A 14,345-nucleotide genomic window follows, 5' to 3' on the forward strand; every position below is an offset into this window, starting at 1 on the left:
CCTGCTGAGGAATAGCAGGTTAGGGTGTGTCTGGAAGTGGTCAGCCTATAACAGAGCAAGAACTCCAGCTGTGAGGGGCTTATAGTGCCATGCCCCACCCCCAGATTTGCTCGGTAGGCAGCTGTGTGTGTCTGTTGTCTGCTCATGAGCCTGGCACTGATCTCTCTGCACAGGAGGCCACAGGTCTCACTGTTACCCTTTATTTCTCTTTTGGTGGAATAAATGAATCTTTGGACCTTTTCCATCAGTCAGTGAACACACAGGGGTTACGAGTGCACAGGCGTGGCCTTGCAGGGGATGGACAGTCATCATGGTGACAACCCTCTGAGTGAGCTGTTCTGAGCTCTCCCTGTGTGTCTTGACTATGCTTCACAGCAGCTTTGTGACAGAAGATGCTATTATTACACCCGTATCACAGATAAGGACAGTCGCCTGCGTGCCCTCATAGAGTTAAATGTTATCTCCTAGTCTGAGCATTAGTTGAGCAAGCATAGTTTCAGCCTCCCAGAAGGCCGGCCGGCTGTCCAGGGACCCTGTCCCCATTCACAGCCCTCACCTGACCCCAGCTTCTCTCCTAATCGTTTTCCGGCGAAGTCTTTCCTTTCCTTCCCTGGGAAGTCCATGCACCATCACCCACCCCATCCCCAATGCCCCCTCCCCGCTGCTCACTCAGCTTTCACCTCCCTTTCTCTCAGGGCCCCCGAAGGAGGGTGAAGTGTTTTTACTCCTGTCTCTGCCAGGTGGGCTTAAATAGGCAATCACAGCAAGACAATTAAAAAAAATCCAGAGGGAGCCTCCCTCCTTCCCCCTCCCTTTCCTCCTTTAATTTGTTTCCTTTATAGGAGCCTGGGGGAGCTGGTGCGGCAGAGGCTGCTCAGGAGGGCTGCCAGGGAGCTCTCATCTGGAAACAGGGCAGGCCACCCCTCCCCCTCCCCACGGGCTGCAGGGACTGCTCTGGTCCAGGGGTTCTGCTCCCCATGCCCACCTGGGTTTCTTCCTGCTCATCCTAGGGAATTTCCTGTAGGTTTGAGGTCAGGCCGTGCAGACATCACCTGAGCCTTGCTGCAGGCTGCTTCCCTTCTCACATCTAGCTTGCCCCGGCCTCCTGGTGAAATGCAGAGCACCTGGGAAGGACAGGACCGCGTTCCCATGCCACGTTCTCCATGCATTTCTGTGCTGGGGGGCAGCTTCCTTCATTCACCGCAGACAGGCCAGTGCACGGCAAGGTTAGGGAGGTGTCGCAGGACGGACCCCTGGCACTTCTCTCCTGGCCTCCAGCATTCCCATCTTGTCTCTGTCGCTGAAACTTGAGCAGGAGAGACAAGGAGGCCACACAGGTTCGCGCAAAGTCAGCTGGTTCTCACTGGCACCGAAATAATAATGCAAAATCTTACAAGAGTTACCCTTCCTACCTGCACCTGCTCACTTAAAATGCCTACAGATGCAGCCAGGAACCCGAGCCGGGAATTGCAGTGACCTTCTCTGGAGGGGGATTCTATTCAGCAGGCCTCCTTGGCAGGCAGCTTCTTCTGGGGGGATGCCGCCTGAGCCTGCCCTTCCTCCCTGGGCCTTGTCCTCCCCTCCCGGAGCCCCCAGAATAGTTCTACCCTGTGGTTCTGTCCCCCACCCCCAATCTGCCACCATCTTCCTGGCCTTTCACTCAGTCCATTAACAAGTAGCTATTGAACATCTCCCCGCCCCCCCCCCCCCCCCCCCCCCCTGCCATCATTGTCTTCCTTTAAAGCACTGCTGGTTTGTATGTAACTCCCATCCCGGAGAAGGAGGACCTCCTTCCACCGGCCCCAGCGTCATCTCCCCCCCCCCACGCACATCGTCATTGTCAGCTCCCGCTTTCCACTTGCCGATGAAATTAGCCTCGCGTTAGATTTGGGACACAGCCCGGCATTGGGGGTTTGGAAGAGTCTTGGATTTGCCACTTACCAGCTTGTGATTCTGGGGGATCCACTTAAGGCTTCTGGGCATAGAAGGGACACCGTTCCCCCGTGGAGGCTGGAGTCATGTGAGATGATGGCGGTGGTGATGGCCCTCATTAATACATTCCCGTCCTGTGGGCCGCTGACATCCTTACAAGTGGGACCCGTGGATTGCTGTGCAGACAGCGGGTCCCACACTTGGCCTGGCAAGCAGGCCTCCCCCAGGCCCAGAGGTGCCTGAAGCAGCCTCCTCCCAGATGCAGGGATCTGGCCGGGCCTGAGGCCCTTCTGCCCTCTCTTCCTCCAGAGACAGCCACAGCCTCGCCTTCGCAATGACATCTTTCACCTTAGCTCCCCAGCTGTGACCTCAGCAGACCCGAGGTTCCGCCCAGCCCGGCTCCCAGGCCAAGTCTGACGCCCACTTGTCCCTTCCAACCCAGCCAACTTGCCAGCCTCCTTCTCCCAGTCTGGCCCTGGGAGCCCCATGCTTTCAGCCAGACTCTGAACCCTTTCTTTCCTGCAGCCTGGAGGTCCCCTGGGATGCCAGGACCCACCTGCTACCTGCAGTTACCACCGCTCTGGGGCCTCAGCTGCAGACAGACTGCAGGCTTCCGTCCTGTGCCTAAGTCCCTACTGCCTGGCACCTGCCTCAGAACCGGGCATCTACCTTCTTCCTCCTTGTTCCCGAGGAGCTTGGCAAGGCCTGGGCGGACTTGACTGGCAGGCCGGCGGCGCCCAGCTGGCCCCGCCTCCAGGCCCACGTCCCCTCCTCCCCCTGTCCACCTAGCTCCTTGCCCTTGTCTGGCTCAGGTCAATCAGTGTCAGCAGGTGCCACACCTGTGTCTGCTGGACTACCACCTTTTCTGGACACAAAGGATCTAAATGACACAAGGCAAGCCCCCCGCCCCGCCCCCCCCATGTCAGGGGAACACAGCAAGACAACGAGACAGAAACAGAAGTGCAAGACAGAACAGTCTCGAAGCTCCTTGGGTGCCCTGCCAGGCCAGTCCTGCGGCCATTCTCAGAACATTCTCAGAAACAATGCCTTCCCCCTCCTTTGGGACTTTCTGTCCCATGTCTGGAAAAATCTTCCAGCTGGGGTCATGGCAGAGTCACAGAGCAGCTAAGAAAATGTAAACAAATTTGGTCTTCTTTTTGGAATCCCTCGTGACTGCTCCTGTGAGGATATGTATTGGAGAGTCAGAATATTAAAACATCAAAGGGCATCGTTTGGGGACAGTTTTTCTTGGCTGGTTTCCATGTGAGTAGAAAGCCGATTGTGGCCAAGGAGGCAGAGGGACAGAGGAGTTTACTGAAGGCTTGGGCATCTGGAAGCAGGTTTCTTCCAATATTTCATTGCTGCTCATGCTTTGGAGGCTCTCAATTCCAATAACCTTTCCTTTTCCTTCCTGAAAAATTTATTTCTGGCTCTGGCTTTGGTCCTCCTCCCTGGGGAGGATCCAGACGGAAAGCAGGGGGCGCTGTCGGCACCCCACCATCCACCTTTGTCTCCCCGCTCTGTCTCCCCTGCCCTGCCCCGCCCCCAAGCATGCTTCTCCTTCTGCCTTCCCTCGTTCTGTTTCATCATGCGTGTGGGAAAGTTGTGGTTTTGTCTTGCCATGTGACTGGGGATCCTTCTGTGTGATCAAGTGTTGTCATGTATTTTTGGACTTGGGCCACTTCTCAGTTCCCCACTCATCCTCCCGTACAGAGGCTGTGATTTCTTTTTCTTTTTGTTGATAATTCGTATGCATTTGTGCTTGACCGTAACAGACCATGGGGACTGGTGCTCTGGCCCACCTTGGGGTCACCTGAGGACAGCTTTCCTAGCCTCTGCCTGCAGGTGTTCTCTGGAATGGGCAGATGTCCCAGGAAATTAATGCCTCGGGAGTGGCCTCCATCCCTGAGGACAAATGCCCGGCTTCCTTGCCCCTCATAGAGCAATATGGGCTGTGCGTATATGGTGTGTCAGGTCCCCACGTGCCGTGACAGTAACCTGCTCATCAATGCAGCCTTCCTTGGCTTTCAGCTCTTCTCTGTTTCTTGTCCCTGCTCTCTCGCTCTATTTCCTGGGATTACTTCCCAAATGAACGACTTGCACCCAAAAGCTTACAGGGTCTGCTTTTGAAGCAATTGAAATGCAGTCAAGGACTCGCTAAAGCATGACTTACCCTCTTTTGCCTTTAGTAGCTGCAGGTCTTATTTGAGCCACTGGCACCTTGGACTGGAAAACACCCAATCACTTCCTGTCCCAACCCCCCAGCTCTAATCCATTGCTTGATTTCCCTCCTTTACAAACCTTCTGTGCTGTCTGCATGACCCAATTCCTAAAATGTGTATCTGAAAGTCACGAAATAGTCTAGGGATTGCTAGCTCCATATACCAAGACCTAATTTCTCCTGCGAAAGCACTTACTGGCTGGATTGTAGATGGCTTCCTGAGTCAGGTAAGTGGACCCAGAAAGGTAATTTGGGCTGAGGATGATGAACAGGCCAGCGGTGCTTGTTGAAGATCCAGGTGGCCGTTTGTGAGGATGGGGACCCCTCCTTCCTAATTGGCTCTACCCCATGGATAGCTTGAAATGGCCTCCCTGTCGGCTTCACCGTTGCTGAGGACAAAGTCTGTGGCCCAGCAATGCTCCCCAGAGGTCTCTGCTGGTGCTTGCTCAGCTGGGGCTGTGGAAAGCCTTCCTTTGTCCCAGAATACAGTCGCCCTGTGAGATAATTTGAGGTGCTACGTGGATGGACATTTTTGGTGTGAACGTGCCTCATCTTTCGCTCCTGTTTACGGCAAACGGTAGTGTTTCCCCTTATGGTCGTGAAGCAAAGTTTTCTGTTTAAATGCACTTATTTAGATAAAGCAGAGTGAGTCCATTTTAAAAAGTAATGTACTCGGATACTGGAAAAATTGTGAAATACTGAAATATGGGATGCAGTGTCCCAGAATATGAGTCTAGGCGAGGTATCTCCTGCAAGGAGCGTGGATGTCCTTTGTCCTTTTTGCTAATGTCAGCCATTGTTTATGACCTTTAAAATATTTGTTTGGAAGAAGGGTGGGGACTTTCTTATTATCCAAATAGATATTTTTGGAAACCAAAGCATATTCCTGACTAGCCCATGTAAGCAAAGCTTTTTAAGCTGGGTGAACTCTGATTGCTTGACTAAATGAGTAATGCAAAAATAGACCTCCAGACGTCGATTGAAATTCCAGGTATTTGCTTCCGGAGGCTGACACTGCTCACTCATGGCCAATACCGTGTGTCGCAGGAGGCGAGGGTCAGCTGCCGGCTGTAGTGAGTATTGATTTTTAAAGAACTGAGCTATAAATGAAGGCACGGGAAGCAGAGCCTCACTCTCAGGGCCTGCTTGGCTGTTTGAGCGACCTACCACTCCAGGCAGGAACCTGCATTTACTGGAACGTACTTATTTTTACATATCAATGATGTATTTTTGATGTACTTGATTAAATATTATGGGTCTGGCCCCAGGAAACACCACTGCAGTTTATAAATAGTCAGTTCAGGGATGTACAAGGTTCCAGGAATTACAGCAGTATTTTTGTCTTTGTGTGCCTCTGTGCATTTACTTTTTTTTTTTTAAGACCAGCTCTCGCCCCCAAATATGTCTGCTTTTTCTTCTAAAACACACCTTTGTATGAATTTCTAGAAATGTCTACTGTGTCCTTCTCACCTAACCGTACAAATGAATCCCAGCTAACAGCTATTCATCATATGCCAGATTCAAAACCTAAGTCCTGTCGACTGAAACATGCACAACATGAGAGTTGCTAGTTAGTTTTATTTGGGGCAAAATGAGGACTCTAGCCTGGGGGACAGCATTTCAGATAGTTCTGAGAAACTGCTCCAGAGAGCAGAAGGGCAGTGTTAGACATGATTTTAGTGAAGGGGGGCGTGCAGTGGAGCACACATGTTGGCAGAGGCTGGCTGCTAGTCACGAGAGCAGATGTCACTGTTAATGATTTTAGTGCTTTTCTAGATACGAGGAGATGCAAGAATTGGGCTCATAATGTCTTCTCCTGAAAATATCTGACTATCCAAGGGCTTGATCTGCCGGTTTTTCTCAGAGCACAGAGGGCCTCCTTCCTGATCTCCACCCTGAACGCCTTTCAGGGTGTGTTGAGGTCTGTGGCTGCAGTGGCTAGTGACCTCATCCTTGTAGAGGCAGATGGCAAGTGCCACTTTTTTGTTGGCAGTCACCTTAGGACTCAACCTTTGAGGTCCATGTCACTTTTAAGGCACCCTAACTTACTGCTTAGAATTGGGGGTTTTTTTGTTTGTTTTTTAAATTAAAAGAAATTCTTTTTGGCCACACCACGTGGCACGCGGGATCTTAGTTCCCCGGCCAGGGGTCAAACCCGTGCCCCCTGCAGTGGATGCACGGAGTCTTAACCACTGGACCACCAGGGAAGTCCCCGGAATCAGGTCTTATTATTAGGTAACAGTGCAACCTAACAGAACTTTGGCCTTTGATATCGCTTCTTCAGGCTTCTGAGAGATCCCGTCAGGCCCAGTGAGGCAGTATGTCCCCATCTGACCTCTTCTCTCCCTACTCTCTTTACAAATCCCAACAGAAATGGAGATTTTCGCCCTTTTCAACAAACCGAAGAGCCGTCAGAAGTGCCGGCAATATTATCCCGTCACCATTCCCCTCCGGGTCTCCAGGAATGGCCAGACGGTGAGCAGTTTGGATGCCAATTGGCTGGAGCACATGAGCGACCACTTCCGGAAGGGCGGCGTCCTGGTGAACTCCGTCTTCTCCCTCGGCTTGGTCAACGGTAGGGAAGGCACAGCCCACCCCTCGGGGGGCCCTTATGAACTCTGCTGCTTCCTCTTCCTCAGAGCCTGCTCTGTTCCGAAAGCTCTGTGGCGGGTCAGCGTGCTACGTCTGATTTCTGATGAACACATCTAGAGGAATCTTCCATAAAGCTCACCACCCATGTTCTGCCGACCCCCGCAGGAGTCAGCCAGGTCTATTCTAACATGACAGAGAAGGGGGAGCAATTCTGTTTCATTGATGGTGGCCTCGATCTAGGTTGCTTTTAAAACCTTTTCAAAAGGTTTTCCCAGGGTTTGTTAATTACCCCCCAGGATCATGCCACTCCGAAAGTACACATTGTTTGTAGACACCATTACAGTTTGAAGCGACAATAGCAGTACCTTGGAATTAACTGCAGAGAAGTGAATTGGTTTCTGTAAGCTCCATGGGGATACACACTGCTCCTGGGTCTCTCGGCACCCGGTGGCCCTGCCAGTAATGGGTTCTCTCTGGGGGGGGTTGCTGCATGGGTAGCGCTATTGGTGTCAGCTTTTCTGAGGCAGAGAGAAAGTTTGCCCAAAGCGGGGAGACGTGTCACAGGCAAAGAAAGGGTTTTCAAGTTAACACGAAGGCAAGTTGAGTTGCTAGGGGCATCGAAACCGGGAGACAGTTTGGGGAGTAGGGCCAACCTGCCAGCATGTGTGCATGCTGAGGGCTGCCAGCCAGCAGGATCCCGAAGTAAGTGAAACGTAAAGTTAACACCAAATCCGATGATCCCAGCAAAACGTGGCAGGGGGCGCTGGCAGCCCTGCGTCTTGGTCGTTGAGCAGTTTTCTCTCTAAAAATTAGCAGCGTCAGGAACAGAGTTTGGATACTATATTACTTGCGACCCTTGAGATGCTAACAAGCATCCTTGGAAGAGACATCAGTCTTAATTCTGAATGTACGTACATGCAATCATCCAAAACCTTAGAACATTGTACAGTGCAAGTCCCTTGTCCCTATCTTAGTAGCAATATCTAATGTTAATATGTTCATATAGTAGCAGCAGGCATTGTACGGTATCGTGGGCCACGACTATTTGTGGATGGGTGAAGGACATAAGAAAGGTGACGGGCGGTCTAGTAGAACTCGCTGTGTCGACGGGGCTGTTCAGTATGTGTGCTGTCCAGTATGGTAGCCACCAGCCATCGGTGGCCACTGACCACTGGAGATGTGGTAAGTATGACTGAGGAACTTAATTTTTATTTTATTTAATTTTCATTAATTTAAATATCAGTAGCCACGTGCAGCTCATAGCTAGTGTATTGGACAGTGCAGTTCTAGAGTATATTTTCATTAATACAACTAAGGAAGAGTCAGTTCCATTCCCTGGCGGCAAGGTCAGTAAACTCCCTCTGCTCCAGGAGGCTTTCCCTGGGTGCCTGCAGAGTTCCTGGAAGCCAGGGGTCGTCCCAGCCTATTGAAGGTGCACCATCCAACACCAGGGTGTGTGCTAGGGCCAGATGTTTACAGCCCTCATCATTAGCATTAGGGGGGGCCAGGGAGGAACCCTCCACTCCCTGCTTCCTGCAGGGACACCCCGTTGCCCGTCTTCGGGTGTGGCAACAACAGCTCCTTTTATCTCCTCTTGGGCCCAGAGGGGCTCCCTGTGACTGTGCATATCTCCCTGGGAAACTGATGTTAGTTGCACTAACATCTTAAAGATAGGTAGGGAGGCGCTGGACATGGCAGCCACCGAGGCAGCCACGGGTCATGTCCCCACCTTGGGAGAACTGGGGTTTCAAAGGGGAAGTTTTCTCTCTTGCCTGCGGGTGTCAGAGGCGAGCTGAGCCCCAAGAGAGGACACCTTGAACTTGAAAGTTCACACTGCCGTTCGTTGTCTGTCTAGCCATTCTGCCTTTGGCAACCAAGGCTCTGTTACCACCTCCACTCCTCCCCCAACCCCGTTCTCCAACCTTGAGTCCAAAAACACAGATAATGTATACAGTCTTGCTTCAGATTTGACTAAAGTGTTGGAAATGCTGTTATATCCCCGCTTGGCTTTAGCTGCATGAAATCCAGCCTTCCTGCCTTGAAGACAGAACATGAAATTTTCCCTGGCAAGTGCAGCCGAGCAGCCTGCGCTGAGCCTGTGACGTCTCCACAGCAGGGCTGCCCACACGTCGGGCTGCCCCATGACTGCACATCCCTGTCCCGGTGACGGCTGCAAAATCCTCAGAACAAAATGCATCTGAACCCACTCAAAATTCAAATGTGATTTCACCCTGACATTTCTGATAGGAGGGAGCGTGTGACCTGGGAGAAGGGCTTACTGGGTTAGCGTGTTTCTGCTCTAGGAAAGCTCAGGCTTTCCGTTGACAGAGAGGAAACGCATATGTTCTTTTCCCAGAATTAAAAAAAAAAAAAAAAAGCAAGCTAATCATCATTATAAAAAGAACCTATTTCTAGTAGGATAATTAGTGTCCTTACAAATAAACCTGGCAGAGCTAGGAGCACATCTTTAAGCTGTTTGCCATCTGGAAAAGCATCAGTCTTCTTAACTAGACATTTGTGCTTCAGAATATTTTCCACAGGGTCATAAAATGCATGAGAACTTTGTCCCATAAGCAAGGTGATGTTTAGCCCGAATAATCCAGTTAAGACTCCATCTTCTGTTTTTGAATCTTTACCTCCCAGGACATGGAAAAGCTTGTTCCATCCTCGAGTTGGGCTTCTGCTCGTGGCCTCCTGGGTGTCCCTCCTGAGAATGCCCAGGTGTCCTGGGCTGGGGAGGCTGTGGCCTTGGGGTCTGGTAAACTTCAGGCATAGGTGAAAGGGCAGCAGAATGATGGTAACATGCCCCTAGCGGCTCCTGTGTGCTGGTCCTCGGCCAAGCAGCTCACACAGCAACTCCTCTGATCCCCATGGCTGAGTGGGGTGGGTACTGTCGTTACGTCTGTGGAGACCGAGACACAGAGCACTGAAGTCATTGCCACAGTGCCCAGCTGCTAAGTGGCAAGAAAGTGGTTGAAAGAAAGAAGAGTGTGGGTGGGGAAAAGGGACTCGAGGAGAGAAAAGAGGTTTGAGGTTTGAAAAGAGGTTGAGGCCCCCAGCTGGGCCCCTGGGGAGGGGAGAGCTGAAAGTCACCCTTAGGGAAGTAGCAGGACCTGGTGGCAGCCGTCAGCGGGGCTGAGCCCAGGGGATACTCAGACAGCAGGATGGATGGACGTGCGGAAACCCTGCAGCCAGTGAGACGAAAGCCAGAATCTATGCTTCCCAAGGGTGGGAAAGGCCGGGCAGGGAGACCCTCTGCTGAGCTGGCTGCCGCCGAGGACTCGGGTGGGTACCCAGACTCTGGGGTAAGGGTGAGGAGGAGCTGGCTGCCCACCTTCTAAAGCTTGTTTTCCCACTAAGGGTTTCCAGGCCTGCAGAGTCCCTGCTGCCATCACTGGCCACCACCGGCTGTCTTTGCCCTGCTCTCACCCTGCTTGTCCCCCTGGCCCCGTCCTTGCTCTGCATCCCTCTTGGTCTACCCTTTGCCCCCCCACCTCCTTTCCCCACCTTGCTCTGCCCTTGACCTTGCCCTTGGCCCTGTCCTAGCCCTCCCCCTCCCTCTCCCTGCCCCCTGGCCCTCCCCCTCCCCTCGGCCCACCCTCACCCTCTCCTAGCCGGGCAGTCCTTCCGCCTCTGGCAGCATCATCTCTATTCACCCCATGTTCACAGGTCTTCCATTGTTGCCGAAATGTCCTTTGCAGCAAGTAGCGCAAACCAGAATCCAGTCCAGCAACAGACGCTGCATATGGTGACCACGTCCTTACTGCTCCTTTACCTGGAAGAGTCGTTCTTCATGACCCTGACTGCTTGAAATAAACCTAGCCTCTTAGAATGCCCTGTGTTCTGGATTTGCCCGGCCAGTGCCTCATAATGTTATCTTGTTTCTCCAGCCTCTGTTTCCTATAAACTGGAATTTGGTTCTAAGGCCTCGATAAATTAAGCCCTTAGGTCTAGGATACGTTCCAGATGCTGTTGTGTTTGACGAGCTGTGTCACATCAGGAGACACGTTGTACCTAGGAGTCCCTCCTTTCCTAGGTTTTCCTTAAGACTCTCTCTGATGCCCCAGCTTCACGTCAATCCAAATAACATTTGGTATTTAGACCGCATTTTTGATGCCTGGCATAAACCAGATTAACTTGTATTTGCAAAATACATAGGTAAAAAGCATGTACGTATTTTAAATAAAATACACGTAGGGACACATATTTTAGGCAGACATGTTTGCAGGCCCTTGAGCAGGGCCTGCTTCCTATGCTTCTTAGTGTCCCAGTGTCTGTCCACCGTGCACTGTATACAGGAGGTGACCAATAAAGGTTTCCGGATGCTGCACAGTAATGCGTAGTGCTGGGGGGAGCTGGTGTTGGGGTGTGCATCACCAGGCCCCTGCAGACTGGGGGAGCAAGGGAGGATGAGGTTGCAGGAAGTTCACGGCCACTCCCTTGTCTGACTGCAGGCTCCAGGCACGTTGGCCTAGTGGTTGCAGGCGTGGCTTCTATTTCAGAGGAGCTGCTGAATAACATAAGGGGTAAATTTCACTTACACCGTGAAATGCATTTTCTCTTCTATCCATGGCACATCTTTTAAGTAAATTTTTTCCTGCAGTATAGCACACGTACAGAAACCAAGACAGATCCTAAGGGTCCAGCTCAGTGGGTTTTCACAAGGCGAGCACACCCATGTAACCAGCACCAGATCAAGAAACAGAGCATCCCAGCCCCATCAGAGTCCCACTCACGACCTCACAATGCCTCTCCCCCAGGGCGACCACAGTCCTGACTGGAAGCATCACAGGTGGGGCGTGAACTTTATGTGGGTGGAGTCTGCCCTTGTTTGGCTTCTTTCCGTTTGACTTCTCCCTGTGAGATTCATCCACATTTTTACACGTCACTGCAGATCATTTTTTCTCGCTGCTGTATGCTGTCCCTTGTGTTGATAGATACAGCTTATCCATTTACACACATATTTTTGTTCTTTCTTTACCCCATGCAGGAAGGCGTGGCCTCTGCACAGATTTGGCCCCAAACAGAAGCCGTAAGGCCATCTCACTGCAACCCCACTGAGATGCACACAAAACACAAGGGCAGGGAGAGCAGTCTAGTGGTCAGAGCACGCCTGCTCCATAAGGCTGGGCGCCTAGGCTGCTCATCCCCCGGCTGGAGCACAGCCCCTGGCACATCCTCGTGGTAGCAAAATATCTGTCACCTGTTGAAAGAGCATAGGCTTTGGAGTCACACAAACTACATTTCAGGTCGAGATAGGCCCCTGTATGCACTTGAATGTGGACAAATGGTTTCACGCCTGTAGCTTCCTTCCATCTTCTCACCACTTAAAGGGAATGATAACCTTGCAGAACTTGCGACGGGGGGAGGCATTCAATGAGAAGCCATGAATGTGCCTGGCAGAGGGCCTCATAGCTGGCAAGCACAGAATCAGGGCGTTTCCTCCCCATCTGGTCACCTGGTCTGATAAAGGACACTGAAGGCATTTAAACCATCCTAGCTTGTAAAAGGAGAACAGTAAGGTTTTCTAGTAGACCACATGCATCGACCCCTTATGTCGATGGCGTGTGCATTTCATGCTGGACTTGGGAGAGGTGCAGCACCTAGGGTGAGCCTGAAGGGTAGCTTGCTAGATGGAGTCTTCGTGTCCCAGAGGCTGCAGGGGAAGAGCAGTTTTCTCATAGAATTTACCTCTTGGGCTAATAGGGCAAATCTCCTTTTCTCACATCCTTCTTGTAAAGCATAAGCTTGGAAAGTTAAGGTGTCCTTTTGCCAAAAGACCGGCATCAAATATTTATACAATGCCAGGGTAAATAGCTTTCTGTGCACAGTAGGGAGGCATCTTTACTTTAATAAAAAATGCAGTGATAATGGAATGTTTTCCATAGATGGAGGATGATTTAACCTTTTTGCATGGGGAGCTGCACTCTGAGAGAGACCTATTTATACCAGCTCGGAGCACACTACAGCGAGGCTGAGCTAGGAAGGTGATGAAGAGACGGGTGGTGGATGAGGCCGTCAAAACAAGGGGCTCTTTAATGACAGCTGTCTGCTGTCTGTGGTTCATTGACTTTTTTGCTGTTACAGATGACCACATTTTGACAGCCTTTCTGAACTTGCTGTGTAGTGAAGTGGGTGAATCAGCACTCTGGATTCAGAAGAGTAGAGCAGCGGGCTGAGACGCTGCAGGCAGGACTGAGTTAGGAGGATGGTAAATAAGGACCTGGCTTGTTCCTGCTTCACGCCCCCAAGCCTGGACCACACAGCCCTCCTCCCAGGCTTGTGACGTGGAGCGAAGGAGGGGATGCCAGGCAGGGGGTAGGAAAGAAAGTTGGATGGGCTGCACTGTCTCCTTCCCCAGGTGGACCTCAACTCTATCTATATCATGCTGAGCACTCTAATACTTAGAGCATGTGGTAGGCACATTTAAAGGGCTTCGAGTCTTACCAGTAAGGAGATCTGTAGGTAGAGACTTTGGAAATTGGGTCTAACATATTTTTGTGGAAGCCTTAAAGAAATGTGTGCTGTGATCATATGCTACTGAAGGATCAGTGAGTATCTTCTGGTCCCAAGCATCACCAGGTCAGGACTTGGGAAAGCTTTATTCAAAGGGGTTCCGTAGGGCATCCCTACTGTGGCAGGGGCTCCAGCTGGACCTGTGTTACCCAGAACTTGGTAAGTGAGCTGGACTATGGTCCGTGCTTGTCCTGGAGCCCAAAATATTTAAATGTGGTTCAGCCAGAGAGCAGTTCTGTCTTTCCTCGGTCACCTTAGTAAAATGTCTTTTAGGAGGACATTGAACAAACACTTGGGGGGAACTTTTTAGCAGAGCGGATGAGAGAGGCAAGCTTAGCACTTTTGCCAGGGCTGATTGGTAACAGACTCTCGGTATAGGAAACAAATACAAAAATGGAGCATAGTATTGATTAACCCACAGGGATCTTATTTGAAATGGAATTTTGTCTTGTCCGTAGGAAGAATATCAGGATGAGGCTGCTGTGCTCCAGGAATTCCCCTCAGAGCTGTGGTTTGTTGAGTTGGTCAGGCCCCTCTATCATTCTGGAATAATCAGGAATATTCCCCAGGCTAAGTGAAGTACACTGGTCTCAGATTTCTTAAGTTTCAATTGGGCATTGTAACAGTCAGATATTGCCAAGATGATGCTGTGTAACAAACCACTCCAGAGCTCACTGGCTTAAAACAGTAATAATTTATTCTCTCATATTTGTAGGTTGCCTGGAGCAGCTTCTTTGAGGCAGCTGGGCCCACTCTCAGGTCTGTGGATCAGCTGATCTAGGCTAAGCTCCACCGGGGCAGCTCTGTTCCAACAGGCTAGCTGGGGCATGTGCTCTCAAAGTGGTGGCACAGATGTGAGATCAAGTTCAACCACGCCAGTGCTTTGCAAGCCCCTGCTTGTGTCACACCCACTAAGATCCCACTGGCCAAGCGAGTCACGTGGATAAGCCCCTGGTTGGCTTATCTCCCCACCATTGTCTTAGTCTTGAATTTCTTCTCTTGATTCTGCTGCTTGTCTGGTCCTTGGTGGCCCCTCATTCACTCTGCATTTCTATTCAAGCTGTGTCTTCTACCTTGAACTCTC

General features: G+C 51.1%; 1 protein-coding gene across 1 annotated transcript in view; it reads left to right on the forward strand.

Moving 5' to 3' along the window:
• Positions 1-14,345, forward strand: part of RFTN1 (raftlin, lipid raft linker 1) — a 192,866-nt gene that overhangs the window by 132,177 nt on the left and 46,344 nt on the right. The window contains exon 5 of the mRNA XM_007470645.1: positions 6,525-6,728. Coding sequence (XP_007470707.1) covers positions 6,525-6,728 — 204 coding nt within the window. The remainder of the gene's footprint in view (positions 1-6,524; positions 6,729-14,345) is intronic.

The sequence above is a fragment of the Lipotes vexillifer genome, unplaced genomic scaffold (genome assembly GCF_000442215.2).
Source record: "Lipotes vexillifer unplaced genomic scaffold, Lipotes_vexillifer_v1.1 scaffold418, whole genome shotgun sequence".
NCBI lineage: Eukaryota > Metazoa > Chordata > Mammalia > Artiodactyla > Lipotidae > Lipotes > Lipotes vexillifer.